Source organism: Saccharomycopsis crataegensis (genome assembly GCF_037102585.1).
Source record: "Saccharomycopsis crataegensis DNA, jcf7180000000073, whole genome shotgun sequence".
In the NCBI taxonomy this organism is placed as follows: domain Eukaryota; kingdom Fungi; phylum Ascomycota; class Saccharomycetes; order Ascoideales; family Saccharomycopsidaceae; genus Saccharomycopsis; species Saccharomycopsis crataegensis.
Window position 1 is genome coordinate 981,640 of NW_027043820.1, and position 21,159 is coordinate 1,002,798.

The 21,159-nt window shown below is 38.2% G+C and overlaps 9 protein-coding genes across 9 annotated transcripts; 5 read left to right on the top strand and 4 right to left on the bottom strand. All coding sequences in view use genetic code 12, as the record gives it.

Moving 5' to 3' along the window:
* Nucleotides 1-42: 42 nt before the first annotated feature.
* Nucleotides 43-1,008, bottom strand: MTD1 (methylenetetrahydrofolate dehydrogenase (NAD(+)); the record flags this gene model as incomplete). Its single annotated transcript, XM_064994792.1, has 1 exon — nt 43-1,008. The coding sequence occupies one exon, from the start codon at nt 1,006-1,008 to the stop codon at nt 43-45; it is 966 nt and encodes a 321-aa protein (XP_064850864.1).
* A 4,882-nt stretch (nt 1,009-5,890) lies between these two features.
* Nucleotides 5,891-6,979, top strand: DASC09_011900 (bZIP transcription factor; the record flags this gene model as incomplete). Its single annotated transcript, XM_064994793.1, has 1 exon — nt 5,891-6,979. One exon carries the CDS (start codon nt 5,891-5,893, stop codon nt 6,977-6,979), a length of 1,089 nt encoding a protein of 362 aa, XP_064850865.1.
* A 1,607-nt stretch (nt 6,980-8,586) lies between these two features.
* On the top strand, nt 8,587-9,385 carry ARC15 (Arc15p; the record flags this gene model as incomplete). Its single annotated transcript, XM_064994794.1, has 2 exons — nt 8,587-8,802; nt 9,143-9,385. 2 exons carry the CDS (start codon nt 8,587-8,589, stop codon nt 9,383-9,385), a joined length of 459 nt encoding a protein of 152 aa, XP_064850866.1.
* Nucleotides 9,386-9,904: 519 nt separating this feature from the next.
* On the bottom strand, nt 9,905-10,963 carry RRN10 (Rrn10p; the record flags this gene model as incomplete). The annotated part of the gene is made up of 1 exon (XM_064994795.1): nt 9,905-10,963. One exon carries the CDS (start codon nt 10,961-10,963, stop codon nt 9,905-9,907), a length of 1,059 nt encoding a protein of 352 aa, XP_064850867.1.
* Nucleotides 10,964-11,288: 325 nt separating this feature from the next.
* On the top strand, nt 11,289-11,981 carry SLD5 (DNA replication protein SLD5; the record flags this gene model as incomplete). Its single annotated transcript, XM_064994796.1, has 1 exon — nt 11,289-11,981. One exon carries the CDS (start codon nt 11,289-11,291, stop codon nt 11,979-11,981), a length of 693 nt encoding a protein of 230 aa, XP_064850868.1.
* Nucleotides 11,982-12,332: 351 nt separating this feature from the next.
* Nucleotides 12,333-12,869, bottom strand: OCA6 (protein-tyrosine-phosphatase; the record flags this gene model as incomplete). Its single annotated transcript, XM_064994797.1, has 1 exon — nt 12,333-12,869. One exon carries the CDS (start codon nt 12,867-12,869, stop codon nt 12,333-12,335), a length of 537 nt encoding a protein of 178 aa, XP_064850869.1.
* A 299-nt stretch (nt 12,870-13,168) lies between these two features.
* Nucleotides 13,169-14,440, top strand: DOS2 (Dos2p; the record flags this gene model as incomplete). The annotated part of the gene is made up of 1 exon (XM_064994798.1): nt 13,169-14,440. The coding sequence occupies one exon, from the start codon at nt 13,169-13,171 to the stop codon at nt 14,438-14,440; it is 1,272 nt and encodes a 423-aa protein (XP_064850870.1).
* Nucleotides 14,441-14,878: 438 nt separating this feature from the next.
* Nucleotides 14,879-15,694, bottom strand: DASC09_011960 (C2H2-type zinc finger protein; the record flags this gene model as incomplete). The annotated part of the gene is made up of 1 exon (XM_064994799.1): nt 14,879-15,694. One exon carries the CDS (start codon nt 15,692-15,694, stop codon nt 14,879-14,881), a length of 816 nt encoding a protein of 271 aa, XP_064850871.1.
* A 3,792-nt stretch (nt 15,695-19,486) lies between these two features.
* DASC09_011970 (velvet factor family protein) lies at nt 19,487-20,930 on the top strand (the record flags this gene model as incomplete). Its single annotated transcript, XM_064994800.1, has 2 exons — nt 19,487-19,613; nt 19,723-20,930. 2 exons carry the CDS (start codon nt 19,487-19,489, stop codon nt 20,928-20,930), a joined length of 1,335 nt encoding a protein of 444 aa, XP_064850872.1.
* Nucleotides 20,931-21,159: the final 229 nt, after the last annotated feature.

A 21,159-nucleotide genomic window follows, 5' to 3' on the forward strand; every position in this document is an offset into this window, starting at 1 on the left:
ACAATTATTTCAAATAGCCTTTCTCTCTTTTTTTTTTTTAATTTATGAGGTAGCATTTTTCTTTTCCTCGATATTAATTTGGTTATCAATCAAACGCAACAAGTTTCTCAACAACATCATAATAGTAACCTTACCAATTGAAGGAACATACAAAGAAGCCTTTTCCTTAACTGAAGGATCGAAATTTTTTTCACTAGAGAAGTTGATACACACGGCACCTGATTTGACATATTCAGTTGGGAACTTGTAGTTTGCAGATGGCACACCAGTGATGATAACATCGGCATTCTTGGCGGCTTCTTCGAGAGAAATGTCGGTGTCGACAGAGTGATGTCTGGTCATCTTGATACCTTCACCTCTGGTGAAAATTTGGGTATTCTTGATATCCACAGAGTAAACGGTGGCACCATCATTGGCCAACAAGGCAGCAAGAGGTCTGCCAACCACTTCAGAACGGTTCACAATAACCACATTCTTCCCGTACAATCTGTTACCGTAAGGCAACAAAGAGTTGTAGACCTTAAGATACTCCAAGATCTTGACAATTGCCAATGGGGTACAAGGCAAAATGGATTTAATTTGAGGTTCGGTACCAGCAGCCTTGGCTTCCTCGATATCCAAGTATCTGACATTGTGGTACATATTTTGGATGTACTTGTGATTCAACCCTTCAACGTCCTTGTTACGCAGAACCACTTGTTGCAAGTATTGGTCTTGGCCATTGTTGAAAACCGGGAAGTAAACCATGATACCGTTGACGGCGGCATCTTTATTTGCCCCGATGATGGCTTCTTCGAGGTCTTCTTTTTCAACTTCACGAAGCTCATAGTGGAACCCCAAAGACTCACAAGTTTTACCAGTCCATTTGGCGTACATTTTGGCAGCCGGGTCATCATTTCCGAGGAACCCCACGAGTTTTGGGACTTTTTGGAGTTGCTTCACTTTGGCAGTGATTTCCTCGGTGTAAAGTTTAGCAATGGTGCTAGCAAGAATAGTACGTCCAGACATGGTGAGGGCGGGGTGTTAAGTATAACTGAAGAGTTCGGCAAAGAGATGAGAGAGGAAGACAGTACAGTTAGACTGTCAAAGAGCTGAGGAGCTATTTCTAGGCTTGATAACTAAGAAACCCTAACCGGAAAAAGGAAAAAGGGGAAAAAAAAAAAAAAAAAGATCCGTCGATGCTCGATGCCTTATAAGATTATTTTTGTGAGAAAAAATTTTCTTTCTCCGTGACGGATGGGATGACTTATGCATGATTTTTCTCAACATCGATAAATCGGCATGTAATTAGTAGTAGAGTATTTGTAAAATAATCCGAAGACTTTCTAATCATTTGGGTGTGAAAAATAATTCGAAGAAAAAAGAAACTATTAACAATTAGATTTACAAAAAGAAAAAAAAAAAAAACTTGTATTAACAATCTTATGAAGATTACATAAATTTTCCAATATCTGACGTGCTTCTTGATTAATTCAAAATAGGAAACCTCAATATCTTCTGGAATATTTATTTAAACAAGCCAACTGATCCTCTATACACCAATGGGAAAAGAGTTCCTTTTTTTGTAAATGAAAGGTAAATACTTACTTGTAGTCTGTGGGAGATTAACCTAAGTATCCTTATGTATAATTAATTGTGCGGAGAAACTTGTAGAACTCTCAAGTTACAAGATTGACAATTTCTCTCATTTTAAAATACATCTTGTTAATTTAATTTTGCTTTTTCGGAGGATGATCACCAATCTTTAAAACTCGTTAATAATAATAATTTACAGATCTAAATATAAGTTTATTAAGCTTTTGTGAAGATGATGATTTAGATGTCCCCATCTTTTTTTGATCCGAAAAAGCTTTGTGAGAAGGGGACTGTAGAAAAAAGAAAAATGTCCATATAAATAATAGAAGAAATGAAATTGATTTTTTTTTTTTCTTCTTCATATTTGATATAAATGTCTGATATGAATGCTCATTAGTATCAGAAGATAATTGACCGGAGAGAGGGGTTAAGAGTAAAATGGTAGTGGACTGTTTTTCTTGTTCCCCTTAGTTCATTGTTATGGTGATTCTTCTATTTTATGTGTCAATAAAACCATGTTATATATCATTGCGTAGATGAATTTCTTGTTAGAAAGTTGGTTTATTCAAAAGTGAAAAAAAAAAAAAAAAGCATCTAACGGTACAAGCGAGGGACCTATGTGTGAGTTGATAACTATATTTTTGATCGCCGCAAAGAACTGTTATGTTTCCGTCAATTTTCCCAACCAAACCAAGAAAGAAGAAACTTTTCCAAAAGACCCAAGTTTTATAAAGATAGATGTCAATGCAATGGCTACTAGTGAGTCTGGTACTAAGAATGGATGCCCTTCTTTTATTCATACTGTACTACTTACTTGTAGTGGACCAGAGTCCTCTTTATATACTTCTACGGAAGCCACCAGTATCCTGCGAATATAGCCGGCTGCTTTCCTTGTGCCTTTTTATGGCACCGACGGGTATCATCTTAGTACAGTCAACAGCACAAACAGTTAATTGAAGTCGATGATTTGGAAAATGTTCATTATATCAATGATTGGGATATTGTCATCAATGAAGATAAAGAGCCTAGAGAAATGGGGTGTTTTTTAATTAATCTTATCATGTTGAAGAGTCTTACAATATTTAACAATCTTCTGAGCCTGAGACTCGTTAGTGTTGGATAACTTCCGAATCTGAAACCATAAACCAGTGCTAATTCTAGCTCCAAGCTTATGATGAAGAGTGGCTCAATATCTCATGTTGGTGGTGAATTTGCTAGAGTAGTCGGCATATACTTATGGTGGGTGGACAAAGTGCTATTTTGAAAAACCAAAGACATTGAAGGTGCTTCGCGGATTATTTTGTCTATTTCAAAGATTTTTGATAACAATTATGGTGTTTTATTGCCGAAAAAATGACGATCTTATTTGGAATAGAAATCAATACATCATTGCAGAATTTTCTAGAGTGAGTACATTCTGGGAGTTTGATGTTTAAACAAAGAGTTATTTTTTTAATGTTGAAGACTGTGAAGGGTAATAATATCGTCGATGATAAGGCTTATCTCGGTGTTGATGCCGACTATACTGATGCTAATATTAAGAAAGTTTTAAAACAGACAATTGCCTTGCATGCTCATCAATCGTCAGTGTTTCGGGTGGTAAATCAGATATACATGAAGTTATTGGCTTTATCCAAGCTGATTCCATGGGACCTTTTAATGTTGTATATAATTTGGTTACACCTGATACAGCTTCTACTTTTTCTGTTTCATATAGTTTTGTACAATTGTGGTCAAATTTTGGCAAAGACAGTCTACGAGAGCGCATGTTGATTGTGAAAATATTGTTTGGACACTACCGCTGTCGATCAATGATCTAGCTATGGGTGTGTGTGTGTGTGTGTGTGTGTGTGTGTGTAGTTGTTGATTAGAAAAAGAAGAAGAACAAGAAGAATATCAGTGCATAAGGGTCGGGCGCTTTGTATCTACATACTTTTGCTACATTTGGATTGATAGATACTCCATTTACCAAGACCTGACTGGCTGGAAGTGAGGCAGATAGAGAGATAGATAATAAATGCTGCGATAAGAAAACATCGCCGATCAACGAGAAAAGGCGATTTTTCCCACCTTCCGGCGCCGCAGCAGCAGGTGACATATCACATGATATCCAGTGCACCCCCTCTCCCCCCCAGTAACCACATACACACACACACACACACACACACACACACTATAGCCTCTGTGCCGATAACGTGGGGCCCACCCCTTCTCTTTCTGGGATTTTCTATTTTTATACCTGTTGATAGGTGGACATACAACATATATATATATATGTGTGTTGTGCACCACACAAGATAGGCACGGAGAGAATAGGAAATACCATCCATAGCAACAATTACAACCCCCGATTGGCCACTGTTGTTATTATTATTATTATTATTCTCTTAATTAAATCGTAGTGTTATTATATATGGATACCCACCGGTGTCCCACAGAAATGCTCAGACACAAGAAAAGGCGCATTTTCCAATGTCACCCCCTCTCTAGTTGCGAGCACACCGGTGGCCCAGACCCCCGTGTGTACCAAAGCCTCTTCGTAGAGGGGGTGGGCTTATCAAGCTTTTTTGGCAGGTGGGAAAATTTCACACATGCCATGTTTTATTAATATACTATATTATATTTATTAAATATTATATAATATATTTATTAAATATTATATAATATATAATATATTGTATGCTATAATATAAATCTAGGTATTTATATAAAGACATAGATACAGGCTATCAAAATATATTTCAATATTCTCCATTAGCTGGATTACACAAAAAGAAACAACCACACCCGGCAAGCATTCTATTACACACTAAAAAGTTCATACTTCTTTGTGTAGGGTTAGTGGTGGTTATCAGAAGAAACGTTTATCCCTTCCTTTCCCTCCTTTTTTTTTTTTTTTTTTTTTCATTATTACTCCCAGTGATTTTTACTTCAATAGGATATAATATTCTGTATCATCGTGTAACAATAGAAACGTAACGGAAACATAATTTTTGATTGCTGCTCTATTGAGTAGTTTCCGTCTAATAATGATTTATCTGTACCTATGTTTCCTCGGTCGAAGATTTAGCAACCTATTTAGCCTTACATGTGTATGAAATATCCACTAAGTAGAGAGACCCACATACCCTCCAAAGGTACATGAAAAATTTAATCTCTCTTTTATTTAACCCAAAACATGGAAAATTCGAAGGGAGCGATAATCAATCATGGAGAACAATAGGAAAAAAAAAAAAAAAAAGATGAAACTCATAATATACCTGGCAACGGTTACCATGATTTGGTAACGTGCAGGTATAACCGTGATGAAAGATATTTTAAAGATATATATCGAGAATGTAGTTTATGTATTATCTTATGCCAGTTGAAAGAATACTAGTGAGTGTGGTTGGTTTTGTTTATCCAACTATTAGTTTTAGGCTTGCACTTGGGAGATAATGGTGCGTCGGATCAAGTGTAGCTACAACATACTGGGTCCCCGTCAAGTATGCCCGAAGACATACCTGGGGCATAATTTATTAGGAGGGGGTATACCCAAACGTAATTATCCGCTGGAGATCAGGAATGGAACAGACGTGGGATACCAAGGGATATTATGAATGATAATTGAAAATAATCATAAAATAAGAGATAATACAATAGTAATAGTAATAATAATAATAACAACAACAGCAGCAGCAGCAACAGCAAAAGCAACAACGTGATATACCGATACTATAACCTTCGCAGTAGTGAGTGAGAGTACAATATCACATCATATCGGTCGTATCTCGCGGTGGAATATACGGCCATCCGTCCCAGGCAACGGGGTGTGGGACAGGACGAAACAAGCAGCTGCAGCGGACCGCAGCGGAACCCCCCCAGGTGCGAGCGACCTTGGGCACTAGCCAGTAGCTCCCACTCCACCACCCAAGGGCTAAAAGATCAGATCACACACTAATAATGGTTGATGCATACAAATCAAAAAAAAATGCCCCCCCTCCCCCCTCCTCCTTCTTCCAACTATTTAAACCTCTTCTCACGCCGCCATTAATAATTTTGTCAGGTTAATTAATTTTTTTACTGCCCCATCGATCCCATCTCGACCCTTCACTTCTCACCACTGATTCATATTCTCCCGTCTCCTTTTGTTTTTTCTTTTCTTCCTTTTGTTTCACTTCGTCTTCACTATTTCATTTTCTCTTCTTTCCAATTTAATTCTTCTTCTTCTTCTTCTTCCACTCTTACACCCCACTGGTTCTTGGATATCCCACAACAACATCATCACTTTAAAATTTTCACTTCGTATTTTCAAATCAATCACCCAAATCAAAACATGAGCGATTTACCAAATATCACCTCCACTTTGCCTCCAAGAAAGAGAGCCAAAACTCAAGAAGAAAAAGAACAACGTCGTATCGAAAGAATTCTTCGTAACCGTCGTGCTGCCCACGCCTCCAGAGAGAAAAAGAGAAAACATGTCGAATTCCTCGAAGCCTCAGTTCACAAATTGGAATCCAATATCAACTTGTACAAATCAAAGGAAGCAAAGTTGATTGAATTATCAGAAAAATTGTTATCCAAATTCAAAGAATTGGGCGGCGACTCCGAATCTTCGGATTTGGACTTGTCGATCTTATCAGAATCCCCAATCCCTGACATTGATTTGAACCAAGCTTTCTTTGGCGACGCCGTTGGTAAGTCGTCTTCCGACCCATCGACCCCTGCCGCTTTATCACCTTCCGCCACCGGCGCTTCCTCTTTGCTTGCCGATGACATCACCATGGTTAGTGATCCAGTTTCCGCTCAACATTCCCGTAGCGCTTCTCCAGCTCCTGAAGAATCTACCGTCACTCCAACAGAAACTACCATCACTGCCGAATCCACCGGCAAGAAATCCACTAACTCAGTGACCAAAACTAAGTCTAAAAAGACTAAAAAAACCAAGGCTCAAGAGATCGAATCCCCAATCCCGACTTCTCCTTTGTCTACTCCGTTAATCAAACACAATGATTACACTTCTCCTTTTAAAAATACCAATGAATCTTCAACCGAAGGTTTTGTTGGCAGCACCCTTGATATCACTACCGATTATATGTCCAGCGCTTCTTCCACATTTAGTGGCGAGTCCCGTGGCTCCCCAATCTCTAACGCCGATTCTTTATCCACCACCAATTTGGAATCAGGTCTTAACGTTGACGAATATTTGTCCAACTTGACCAACCCAATGTTCATTCCTCTGGACTCTTATGATAAGCCACAATCAGATTGGCAATTTTTCGAAAGAAATTTGAACCAAAACTCATCCTTGAGCCAAAATAATGGTCTCTTGGGTGATCCTTTCGATGATGACGTTCATGTCACCACTTCTACCAGTAGCAGGTTGCATAACCCAGCAGCGGTTTACTATGACTTTCTGTTTTGAAGATAATGATAAAAAAACACACTGTTGACTCTTATTGAAAATAATACCCTCCACTCGGAGTCATTTAGCTGTTTTGTCACATCCGGTATGTGAGGCCCTTCCGTTTTAAAGTTGGGTTGTTTATTATTGTCTTCTTAACACAGGTCCTTTCGTTTCTATTGTATGTTATGTTCTTTTTTGCTTGCTTTTGTTGCTATTTTTTCCCCCTATCCCCCTCCAATCACCACTTGGTTATGCCACTGTTTTCAATTACCTTTTGAAAACTGGCCTGCAGCGCCCGCTACTGGTATGTTGTTCGACATGAACGACTTTGTTTCATTTTGAAACGTCATCGAACCCTGAAATGTCTGGTTTGTTTCTGGTTTGTTTTTTTGTTGGTTGTATTTTATTCATGATAAAGACTTGACAAAAAAAAAACAGATCACACAAACCAATCTAATGATTACGAAAATTAATTTTGTTTGTTTTTTTCCTTCATTCATTTTCTCATTCTTCAATTTCTACATTTTATTTCTTGGTCATTGTTTTATCGAAACTAGATTGTTTCTCTCATTTCATCGTTAATATCTTCCAATGGCTTTGTTCAATATTTCGTTTGTCGCGACGGATCAATTTGTGGCGCGCCTTTGGTTGGTACTACTATTGGGCTGCGACTGGATCGAACGCTGATGTTTATATTAACGAGTTCAAAGAGATAATAATTGCCCCAGTGAATAATCTGATTGTCACTGGAACTGTTTTTTTTTATTCTACTGGAGAACCCTCATCCATTATTACATTTAGAGATATTATCATTATCATTTTTTTTTTTTCACGAAACACTTTTTTCTGGTCTTCAACTTGTTTTGATATTGTTTTTCATTTTCTCTGTCCATCCCTGCCATTTTTGTCATTTCTTGTTTATGTGTGTATTATTAAATTATATGGTTGAATTACATTTGAATACAGTGTTTCTCTTATAAATATATAAAATGGTTGAGTATTTAATGTCTTTTTCGCGTACATGGAATGGCAGTTGTTGATAACCGAAAGCAAAGACTTTGCTTTGGCATAAAAATTTTTTTTTTTTTTTTTTTTTTCACACTTATCTCCATAAATAATCGCCATATATACCATTAAAGTATATAAACACTTCATGACAATCAGCAAAGTAGTTTTGGTCAATAGAAAGATCAAGTACGGATTATTGTTGAAGCCTGGCATCAAAGGATACTATTTTGCACGGATGGCGTATCCTATTAAGATTTGCTAGACGATTATTGCACTTTAATAACCATTTAGATATTTTCATATTCTACTCTATTCTCTTCATATCTATTTCACATTCTCTGCTTTTCTCATTTATTATTAGAAGTTTTTAATAGTTATTGGCATAATCAAACATTAACATTAATATTCATGCTCATGTTCAGTACCCCCTACCACCCTCCCCCCCCTAGGCCCATGTGACCTGCGCGCCAAAAAGCTGCCGAAAAAATCCCCAGAGATTATTATTTATCTCCTGTCATCATCATCATCATCACCTCTTATAATTAATATATATATTTATATATACATATATATTATATATATATTTACCAATACCAACAGATATAAAAGAAAATACCATGGACACCGATTGGAGAAGAATTGATATTGATGCGTTGGAAGAAGGAAACCGGTTGACCGCTGCCGATCTTGTTCCTCCAGCAGAACCAGTGAGCTACGAAGACGTGGCGGTGATCAATCAACAAGTCAAGTCGTTGTTGGCGAAAGGAGAAAACTACGATGCTTTGGCGTACTCTTTGAGTAGCCCACCATACGGGGGTGATGATCAAGTAAAAGTAAGTACAGACAAAAAAGATTTGGATGGAAATTAATGTTGAATTGTAGAGGAACAATGAATGGTATTTTTGATGGATGGACAAAAAAAAAATGCTTGATCATTCAATAAATAGATTATGAGCAAATTTTTGGATGGGTTGATGATGATTATGATGATGATGATGATGATGATGATGATGATGGAATATTGATAAAAGGTATATTATCATTTGAAAAATACCATTCAATGAGAGATAATGTTTACTTTAACTTTTTTTTTTTTGTTTCTTTATTGATCCGAGAATTGATGATCCCAATTATTTCAAAACCACGAATTACTACTAACAAACTACTCAATAGGCTTTACACCTTTCTACAGTATTCGACATTTTGAAAACCACCAAAACTTCCCTGGTTGCCAAATTGGTCGGGGAGCTTTCCACCGATGAGCAGGACGTGTTGGTGAAATATCTTTATAAATTGATGTCGTTACCTCAAGGACAACAAAGTAGTGGGGTATTGTTGGCGTGGCTCGATAAAGTGGTGGAAGTGGCAGGAAATGGTCCAATTATACGTTACTTGAATGATAGAAGAACCGTTTGAATTTTTTCAATAGGGATTGGAAATAAAATAATTGAAAAATGAAGAGAACAGAAGAAAAACAGTCCAAGACACAAAAACAAATGCTGTAGTTCTTTCTTTTCTTTTCTTTTTTTTTTGGTAATCTATCATATCGGGATATATATTGTGGTTCTTATTTTTGCTGGTTGTGTGTCTGTCTGTATATTGATATTGCACGTTAAATGGATGTTTTTTTTTTTCGAAGGTTTCTGTCCTTTGAGTTTGTAATACTTTAAGTCATAACTATCCAAGTGGTAGTTGAATCATAAACCCAATGATATCATTCAAGTTTTCTAAAGTTGAAAGTTTATCGCTTTCATATATTACTGCCAAACCACTATCTATCATTGAAAGCAGGGTCTTTCTAGTTGATGATTGAAAAACTCACCAGTCGATGTTAAAAAATACTTGAGCTTGCAATACTTTGATCTCTTATGATCTACAAATATAAGAAATACCAGTAAGAATAATAATCTTTTTGATTTAACCTATAAAATACCTTCAAAACCCGCCAGCAGCTTTCTTTGATTTTTTCAATTTCTTAGTGGTTTTCAGCTTCTTTCGCTTTTTCTTTAGCGGCGCCAGCATCACATCGATTTCCTCATGTTCCTGCTTTATCGATACCTTACCCATAGCTTTTGATGATGATGATGCTGCTGCTGCTGCTGCTCTCGCTTCTCTTCTCACCACGTATTCAGGGACTTCAAAATCGTCGTCCTCTTTCTTCACATTACTCTTCTTCTTTTCCTTATTTGTTTTCTTCATCTTCTTGTTCTCCACTCCTGTCTCCTCGTCCTCTGTTTTTGTTTCTGGAACTTCAAAAATATCATCTTCCGCATAAGGATTGTCGAAATTGATCACTGGTTCGTCATTCAGTTCCTCTTTCTTCTTGTCTTTCATATACTGAGTGTTATCTATATAATCGAGGAAAGTATTGGCATACAAATCGCGACGTTCCCATACTCCTGCTTTGAGAATATTCATATACCGATCTTGCGGCCCAATGTTCTTGCCTTTTCGCTTTACAGCCCCCGCCCTTCTTGCCACCCCCCGTATTTCATCGAGCTCGTCCTCATCACAATAAGGCCCACCGTTGACGAGTTCCTTCATCCATTCTTCCACCACGATCCCCAAGGCAATGAGCGCCGTCTCATCCATAGAGTTCAAAAGATACAGGCCAGAAGACGGGAGTTTGTCCTCGGGTAAGGTGAACTTTGCCGAAACGTAATAATGCAATGCTTCAAGGAGTCCTGAATCCGGCATTTTCTGGAGGAGTTGCGGTGAAGGAATCGGGGCCTCCCATTGGGGGTTGGAGAACTTTTTCATTTGATTGCGGACAAGCACCTCATCGGGAGAAAATGGCCGGTTTTGCTGCCGACTGGTGATCTTGCCCAGTACCGCATCGTAAACGGTTGGGTGAGGGAGGTAAGAGCGCATCGTCATGTCATTGTTCCTGGTGGAGTAACGAGGGTCTATCCGACGTTTGCCACGTCTGACAATACGAGGCCCATCGGTTTTATTGGACTGTTGTTCCTCTTCTGGGGGTTTCTCTGTGCTCATTTTGTGGATGGTGTTTGCCGGAGATTGATTATAATAATATAAGGGTTGATTTTGACAAGAGAAAAACATTTTCAGAAGGAAGGGAACCCCCTTCCCTTTTTTTCTAGATCACGGGGGGAAAAAAAAAAAAAAAATAATAACACCAAAAAAGCTGGGACTTTCTTGCTTTAATCTTATTGATACAATACAATAATAGCGATATAATATTATTCTATAATACCAACGGTAATGAAATAATTATTCCATTAATAGGAAGATAAAATATCCCAAGATAACCAATTCACATATTTATTCACACACACGCACACACACACTCACACATACCATGGAGATCGGAGATATTCTCAAAGATCTCGAACGGAACGTCAACGATGGAAGATCCTCGCGATTCAACCTCCTCGAACAAAAACAACAAGATTTTGCCAAACTCAACCAGACCTGGATCTCTGAAAGAACCGCCCCTGAGCTTCTACCGTACCAGAAAGAACTAGTGGACTCCACGTTGGTGCGACTTCGAGACCAGGTAGAAATCATCGAGATCAACCTGATCGAACTTGAAACCACCGATGCCGATATCAAATTGAAATTATTAATCATTGAAAACGAGATTGAAAGAATCAACTTTATCATTCGATCGTACCTTCGCTGCCGGTTGGCGAAAATCGATAAATTTGCCGCGTACATCAGTTACAACTCGCAAACCATGATTGATCGATTGTCCGATGGGGAAATTGACTATATGACCCAACACATGAAGCTATTACAAGAATTATACTCGAAATGTTTTTTGCAAGACCTTCCTGATCATTTACAATTGTTGGATGATACCTCGGGAGGGATTTCCATGATCACCGAGCCGAACTTTGATAAATTTGTGTTCATCAAAGTGGTCACCGGGGATGCCAAACCAGTACGGTTCAACGATCACGAAATTGTATTGGAAAAAGATGATATTCACACAATACAGTATAAATATATTATGAAACAATTACAGCAAGGAGATGTGGTGTTAATATGAACAAATATTATGTATATATATGTTTGTGTTGTTATGGTATAATAGGATAAACAGTCATCAATATATATTCCCAATAATCATTAAGAAGCCATCAAAAGGTTTTAACAAAAAGTTAACTAACAGAATTTTGTATCTTATCATTATCGAGGTTCCCATTTTTTATTTCCCATTTCTTCTCTCTCTCTCTCTCTCTCTCTCTCTCTCTCTCTCTCTCTCTCTCTCTCTCTCTCTCTCTCTCCTCTTTTTCCATTTTTCATTTTTCATTTTTCATTTCTGTTAACATAATATCTTTCTAATTCTGTTTCGCATCTCGATGAATGAAAAAAAAAAAAAAAGATAAGGAATGAAAATTCACTGCAACCGATCAAAATACTGGTTATTTAACAACTCTCCTCCTTCAAAACTGTCGACGAACGTCCGGTCGGCAACGTTGATGGTATCAGAATACGATATGAACTCACTGAATATCGATGCCTTTGTCCACATCAACAAGCATCGGAAACACGCCACCACCAACGACGTAACATGACATCCGTTAAGACAGTGCATGTACACTGGACCATTATTGGCATCGATCATCGCCTCGATCACCCCAATCACCATATCGTGAGTCAACGGCACCCGTCGCTTTTTGCCCTTGCCGCCCTTGCCTACTTCGATATGAATCAATTTGATATTTTCCTTTTGGAGAAACTCGAGCAACGGAGCATCGGTATCACGAGTGATGGGGTTGGGGGTCAATGAGATTATGGTTTTGATTTTGTATCGCCGAAGAAATCGGTAGTTCTCCTTGCGAGGATACGACCCTCGGTGGATATTGGGGTGGATTGTCGAGAATCGTAGCGGGGGGATCAATGCTAGTGGGGTTTTTGGTTGTGACTGGTCCATGGTTATCTATAAACTAACTAACTAACTAACTAACTGACTGACTGACTATCTAATATTGCGGGATCATTATTATTATTATAGTTCAACCACAAAAAGCTTTGCTAAGAGAGACAGGAAAAGACAGTTCAGTTTGTTGTGACAGACCACAGAGAAAAAGTGCTACGGGCACCTCAGGGGGATGCTTTTTTCCTCCCTCCCTGCCCCCCTTCAAGAGGATTTTTTGTAAGCAAAATCCCTGATGATGGAACACTCACCCACATTGATAACCCATTGGTACTCATATTTATCATCATATCACCATGGACTTCATCACCGACCCAGTATTAGCAGCAACCACTGCCAGAAGTGCCAACAACTCTTCTGAAACCCTTACTGGACCACCACAATCTTCGAGCACCGCACCATCATCTAAGGTGTCCAATGCTCAACTTAACCAAAAGACCAATGAGGAGTTTGGCAAGTTTGAAGACAAGATCGAAGAAACTTACAATTTGGTCCAGCAGACCACTTCCAGCTGGGGCAGCTCATTCTCAGGATGGGTGACCAAAGTGAAGTTGCCAGAAAGCTTTGTGGAAACCCAGAGGAAACTTGAGACCTTGGCGGGGGACGTTGTTGCTCAAGGGAAGAAATTCGCGGAAAAGGGCAGCGAACAACTTGAAAACTTGTCGAAACAGTTGAATGAATCGACCATTGATAATGACCACCACGATGATACACAAGACAGAGATCAGCCAGTAGACGAGGAAAACCAAAAGCAGAAGCAGGCAACCAAGAAGAATGAAGGACCGAAAAAGATGTTGGAGCTTTTATCTTCGGCAACCAATAGTTATTTGGATGATTTGGATCATGAATTAGAACAAGTGGAGAAGTTTTCGCTCGGATACGCGAATAAATTGGGGACCCTTATAAAGAAGAATATTTTGGAAGACAACGATGATGAAACCATCAGCGATCAAGCGATCCATGAAGCGAACCGTGGGGATTTGGGCGATGACGAAGCGGAAATCTTGTTCAATGTCCCAGAAAACTCCAAGACCACGATATATGCCACCCGAACCGATGGTCAATTACAAGCGTTGCACACCTCGCAAGATTTGTACATCACCAACGCCGTTGATTCTGACTATGCGGAATTCGCAAAAGGGTTCAAGATCGACGAGAAGACCAACGACATTGCCGAAGTATTGAAAAAACATCCTGAATTGCAAAACCTCATGGCTAGTCTTGTGCCTACAAAAATCTCGTACCAAGAATTTTGGACCAGGTATTATTTTATGTATGGACAGATTTTGAAACAGGAAGCGGCTCGCAAGAAATTATTACAGAACAATCACAATAATGATGAAGGGGATTTCAACTGGGATGATGAGGAAGACGAAGAGGAAGAGACCACCAAGAAACCATCGAAGAGTAGTAAAATTGAACCACCAGCAGCCGAATCGAGAACTTCTTCTGAATTGACTTATGAGTTGAAATCAACGAATTCCTCGACTTTGGATGTGGTGGCCAGTAAGAAATCTGAATCGAAGAAGGAAGAGGAGTACGATGATGATGATGATGATTGGGAGTGATTGGTTTTGAGAGCAAACTAATAGAACTACTTTACTGTTTGTATAATTTCGTGATAACTTTGTTTAGTGATATAATGTTATGAACTAGAAATAATCATTATTTCTCCATTAACTTATTGTCTACATCATCTTAGTGTAATATTCCAGATTATAAGACTTTTAAAACCAAGAGTAGTATTAGAACAACTTTTAAAGAATAGTGACCCAAAAGATTTAATTAGTATGTATATATATATAAACAAAAAACAACAACAGCATCATTAGAATAAAGGATGGTTTGATGAGATAGATAGGAGAAGTGAAGACAAACTTCATCAAGAAGTTTTAGATATAATATATGTGAATAAGACGATCGATGAATGACTACCGATTTCTGGTCAACAGAATAACGAGTTTTGAGAGAGAGAGAGAGAGAGAGAGAGAGATAGGAAATTTCAATTACCACTTTTTCCTCTTGCGTTTCCCACCATTCAAGTGGGTTCGATAATGTTGCATACAATTATCTTGTCTAGCAAATCGCGACTCACAATTAGGGTAAGGACAAGCGTGTTTTCTTTCACCAGTGTGAATTCTCGTATGTCTTGCCAAATGACCAGAGGTGGTGAAGCTTTTGGTACAAGTTCTGCATTGGTATTTTTTTTGAGGATCCATTGGACCACTATTAGCACCACCATTAGTTTTCTGTTTATTAATAGGCGAAGCTGACCGAGATGGAGGAGCCGAAGTTTTTTTCCCCAGTGAAGGTTGAATATTATCATTATTATTATGGTCATCATTATTGTTCTTGTTCTTGCTCTTGCTCTTGCTCTTGTTCTTGTTTTTGTTTTTGTTATTATTATCATTATTATTAATATCTAGTGGAGAGGAAACTAGATCAGGAAGCAGGACAACTGATGAGGATTTTTTTGAGAAATCTATCGATATTGGGGGCAAAGGAGACAACAGATCGGCACTACTGGTACGCAGCAGCGACGAAGGGGATGATAATGAAGTGACGGACAACGGTAGGGCAAAAGGCCCGGTGGATATTGGCGGAGGGTTTAATGATGAGCGTGGCCGTACTAAGAGGGTACTACTGGAGATATCTAACGCTACTGAATCATTGATAGGAGATGCTATTTTCATAGGAATCAACGTGGGAAGTTTCTTTAACGAGTTTGACGAAGGTTGTTGATGATGATGGCTGACATTTAGGGCGTAGTAGTTTGGGGAGTATGAGTATATTGTTTGGTTGGTGGGAGAGAAGAACGACATGATCTGTCTTTCCTATTATATGGATAGATGATATAGAGTATGATAAGATATGGGTCGCAATTATATTTATAAGAAAAAAAATTATGAGAAAGAAAAAAAAAAAAAAAATAACCGCACGGAGGAGGGGGGTAGGGAGGTTTGAGAACGGCGAAGTTTGCAGTTTATATAGTTTTCAGAGAGGGGGGGAGGGGGACACTAGAAGAAGGGGAAAAAAGCGTTAAGCAACATTCACCCCCCGAGTACGAGGGAGAACAGAGGTAATACGACCAAGAAGACAGGAATATATAAATAAATAAAAGAAAGAAAGAAAGAAAGAAAGAAAAAAAAACATCAAAAACAGGAAAATACACAATGTAATAAATAATAGACATGGTACCCAGAGAGAGAGAGAGAGAGATACCTACTACGGATGGTGATTATTATTATTTTTGGAGGGGGGCTGCTCGGATGCTGCCGGGAACGGTTTATTCTTGGGCGATTGGTAAACGTTCATATTGTATATATATATACATATATATATATATATATCTAATTATCAATAATGCCAATGTGTTTTCTTGTTCACCTCACAGGTACATGTTGTTGTAGGGGACCAAGGGGGGTCTGCCATGGACAATTGCCAACAATATCCCTACTGCTTCAGTGTCTTGGCTCACAAGGCTTGGCTTGCTGAGGACCCTTGAAACCCGCAGGCCTTCAGTGATCGGGAAGAGAAATCATACTACATTTACGGTATTGTTCAACGTGGAACACGATGGTAGAGAAGAGTTTAAAAGGATGGTAGTCTTATTATTGGTATTGCCAGTCTACTCTTCTCATTCAATGATAAACGTGCCATTTCAGTGAACATTGTTGTGAAGAACACTCCGAAAATGACACGCTTGGCAAAAAAAAAAATCAGGAAAATCTCGCAAGGGCTATGCTTTTAGCGCAAGCTAGAAGAAACTAACCAGAAAGAATGGAAGAAAAGCAGGCAAAGCAAAGAGAATTGTCAACCAGTGATATATATATATATGTACATATATATATAAAATACATACAATTGCAATAAATAATACCCAGGGCGACTCGACTCGACTCGACACCACCCAGACCCCTGCCAAGACTTTTTTTGCGACCGCGGCGCGTCAATTTTTTTCCAACAAAGCACACCAACTCTGCACTTACATCATATATAACATATTTATATTTATATTTATATTTATATTTATACACATGGCCCACTCTGCAATTATTAATAGATTCCCTCTTCTTTCCCAGATACCAAACAGCAGCAAGCAATATTTCGTTCCAAAAACAAAAACTAAAACAAAAAAAAAGCGTAGCAAGTGGGCGAAGCCTATTACTCTTTTTTGGAATTCCTATTTTTGAAAACTGGTGCTGCCTCCTCAGCTTGTTCCAAACTTTATATCACTGTTGCTATCTTGTGCTGGTGCTAACCACCGCCGGCGATTATCGTCCTTACCCAGGGGTACCGTCCCAGTCAGTCAAGCCTCCTTGTATCAGGCGGATGGATCTTTTTGCAGCTGTTTGGGAAATTTTCTCTCGTGAAAGCCCCCATCCATCCATCCCATACCCTCACTTTCCCCCCGACTTGAAACAAGCACCCCTTCGATCCCTCATCAAGTGCCCCAATCCATATCTAAATCGATTTAGTGTTACTTTATAAATACGTTTTTGTTTGTTTTTTTTTTCTATGGGAATTAGTATCAACAGATCTACATTTTAAAAATGCTGGTCCGATCACTGTTGGATTCCACAATACTTGTGAAAGTTCAAAGCTATGTATTTCAATTCTGTATACGGACATTTGCATTGGATCTTGAATAGGGAGTGAGGGTAAGTTGAGTACTTTATACACCGACCCACGGTATAATCCTTAACTGTAAGGTAAATTATCACAGTACAAATTCAAAAGTAATTTCTAGTAGAATAAAAAACAACAACAAAAATAAAATGTCGATTCAATATTCCAAAATAGGTGAGTTAAAAAATAATATATAACAACTGGAACTGCTTTGGCGGCGGCCTTGCCTATTCTGGCTTTTCCCAAGTTCGGCATCACTTAAACCATTTGGCAAAATATACTGGCCTACTCTCCAAATAATAATGATTTTTCTACTATTCTTTCTTTTGTTTTCTTTTTTTTTTTTTTTCTGTGAGTGGGATCTCGAGTTAGCTACATACCGACCCATATGGCTGGGACATCCCTCCAGCAGCTTAGTACGATAATGTGGTTGATGAATAGAATGGAATGGCAGCTCCAAATAAGACAGACCTTATTGTCTCTCTGAATTTGTGGTAGAAAGTATACCTCATCACTTCATTTCGTTATCATAACTTCCTACAAATTAATAAATATCTCTTATTGACTTCCACACAGAGAGTATAATGCAATTAAACCATCAAAAAAAAATTTTTTTTTTTTTTTAAAGGGTCCTTGAATATTCCAGAGGAGCGTGTCGGACTATCAAGTGGTGTTACAAAACAGTTTAGTTGAAAGTCACCAATATTAGTACTAATAATACTTGGGACGAACAAATACCAAATATACAACGCGTTATGAAAAAGAGCTGTAGTAGTAGTAGTAGGATAGAAATTTTGATGTCCTTATTACCCGACTAGTATCCTCTCAATTAAATTGCACTGCAATATTACAAGAATCATCAACACCCACCTTCTAGACTCTTGTACTGTATGGAATGCTAAATTATGTCCACGCCTTATTATTATTATTATTATTATTATTATTATTATTATTATTATTATTATTATTATTATTATTATTATTATTATTATTATTATTATTATTATTATTATTATTATTATTATTAATTAATTAATTATTAACTTTGAAGTTGAAAATACCTAGTTTTGTACTGTCCACAGCATCAAACATGAAACGCATAGAAAGATTTGGCAGACCCAAAAAAAAAAAAAACAACCGTTGAGGTGCATGTCTCCATTTACCATACTGGGGTAACGTTCCATTCCTTGGGGCTCTGGAAACAGCCCAGCTCAGAATTTCTTCTTGAGACAACAAAAATCCTTACATTTTGCCAATGGCAAGATTTCGAACAAAACGTTTTCAATGTTTTCTACTAGAGTATATTTAGGGTGCAATATATCATTGGTAAATAATCCATTTTGCTATTATTAACAGGGTGATGATATATTTCCTTCTATAGACAAGGGTTATCGGTCTTCTCAAGTCACGAGATTGTCGTAAAGAGAGCCATTCTCAATGGCCAATCGATGGAAACAGATTAAGGAAATATAGCTCTTTTTTTTTTTTTTCAAGTCAACGAAGCTAGTCAGTCGCTCTAAATCTTAATCTCGCGCATACCACATGGATACATTTCCACATATTTCTGAAGTAAGCAATTCGTGGTGTAACATGTAGCACTCTTCAACATACCAAGGGGCCTTTGTTTGTGATGAGTATCTGCCTACAAAATAACTAATACATTAATAACGACAAGGCGATTATTATGAAATAGACATATCTATGGATACAGAAATGAAAAGCACTATAAAACTTCCCGAATGTCTCGGAAAATCTTTTTTTTTTTATTATTATTATCATTATTATTTGCTGATACTCCTATAGTTAGATATTATGGATCATCTGAACATTAATCTTATACTTGCCTAAGTGACTATTTAAATTTACCCCTACACCAGGCTGTACATACTATACTATACATAAACCCGCACACATCAAATTACAACACTCTTACTGGGATAATTATCAAAGAGCAGCAACACAACCATATACCCCCAATCAATGTCATGACACCCAAACAACCTTCTTTTATGCAGTTTCAATCTTTTCATGCCCATTATATCCCTCCCAATTATAAAATAGAAGTTCTCCAGCATCCGAACCGCGCCCGAGCTTGTGGCGCCGCTAAGCTATGTGAGTATTCGTTATATTGTATCTGTTTCGTTAAAGTTACTTTCCCCAAAAGCAGGCTTTACTTTTTTTTTTTTTTTGATGATCATTTCACACTAACAATATTGTGTAGTTGCTGGAAGAAGAACAATCGATCCACCACCAATTGTCAAAGTTTCTCTTATGGATGAAAGTGGCGACAACATTATAGAAAGAACTATCAATCAATTGATTCTCTTTGTGTCAGCTGAACCCATCACCGACCCCAATGAGATTCAAGCCCTGAGCTTGCAGTTCCCTTCAAAAAACAACAAATCAGACTCATCAAGGGAATCTTTACCGAATAGTGACAAACACAAGAGACCAAAAGTTGATTCGGGACCTCATAAGATAAGAGACAATGGAGAATTGTTATACGGGGAAACCACGGTCGCTGCGACGATCATGAACCCGGAATTGAGGGATATAAAAGACGATGGACTTAAAGGTTTTTTTGTATTCAACGATTTGAGCATTAGATACGAAGGTTACTATCGGCTCATATTCCAGCTATACGAAATGCCATATATTGATGGTGCAAGCTCTTCTAGCTCGAATATCAACATGGCCAAACTAGTTTTCAGAACCCTGGTCAAATCTAATGTTTTCAGAGTGTATACTGCCAAAGAATTTCCAGGGTTGGCCCCAAGTACTGAGCTTGATCAGGTTTTGAAAAATTTAGGTTCGAGGATCAGAATTCGAAAAATCACCGGAACTAAAAGAGGTAGCACGGGTTCTAGGAAAATGAAGAGAAATTCCGATATAAATCACAATCTAGATAGTGAAGGATCGCTGGAACCAAAGAAATCTTCGATGGTTAGCCCAATGGATTTGGGTACCACCAGTACTTTACCGAAAATTTCCAATTTACTAAATGCTGACGATGGCTACCCCCCTCAAACTTCCCGTACCAGTTGGGTGCCCACTGATAATAATCCTACCACGTTCCCGGTCAGCGCCAGTACCAGTACCAGTACCAGCAGCTCCAGATCCAGTATTAGTGCCCCTTCGTACCTTCTGCCTCCTTCTAGTTCATCCTCTTGTTCTGTTCCGGCATTTTTAGGTCGAGCACCAGTATTGCCTCCATTGAATTCCATGCTTCCCCAATCCGAGTTCCAGAATAGCCACCAAAGATACCACTCGCTGTCGTCGTTTGATTACCCAAAACAGCCTGATAGTGCATTATCGTCGCCTTTTCAATACAATAGTATTATTAATGATCCAACGGTACCCTTTACCTTCCCTTCACGAACCGGTAGCCCTTTCCAGCATTCGCCATCGCCGTCTTACCGAGAGTTCTGATTTAGCAATTTTCTTTTATTTCCTTTTATTTTCTTTTCTTTTTTCTTTTAGTTCTTCGTCTTGTTTTTGTTTTTTTGTTTTTTTGTTTTTGCATTGATCATTTTACTTCTTTTAACTTCTCTTGAATACTGGTTGCAGTGGGCCTGTGCTTTTATTTCCCCCCCAATTCTAATGGATGGATGGCCATCTTTCTTGTAAGAACCAACCAACAACCACGTCAAAGCGTCAA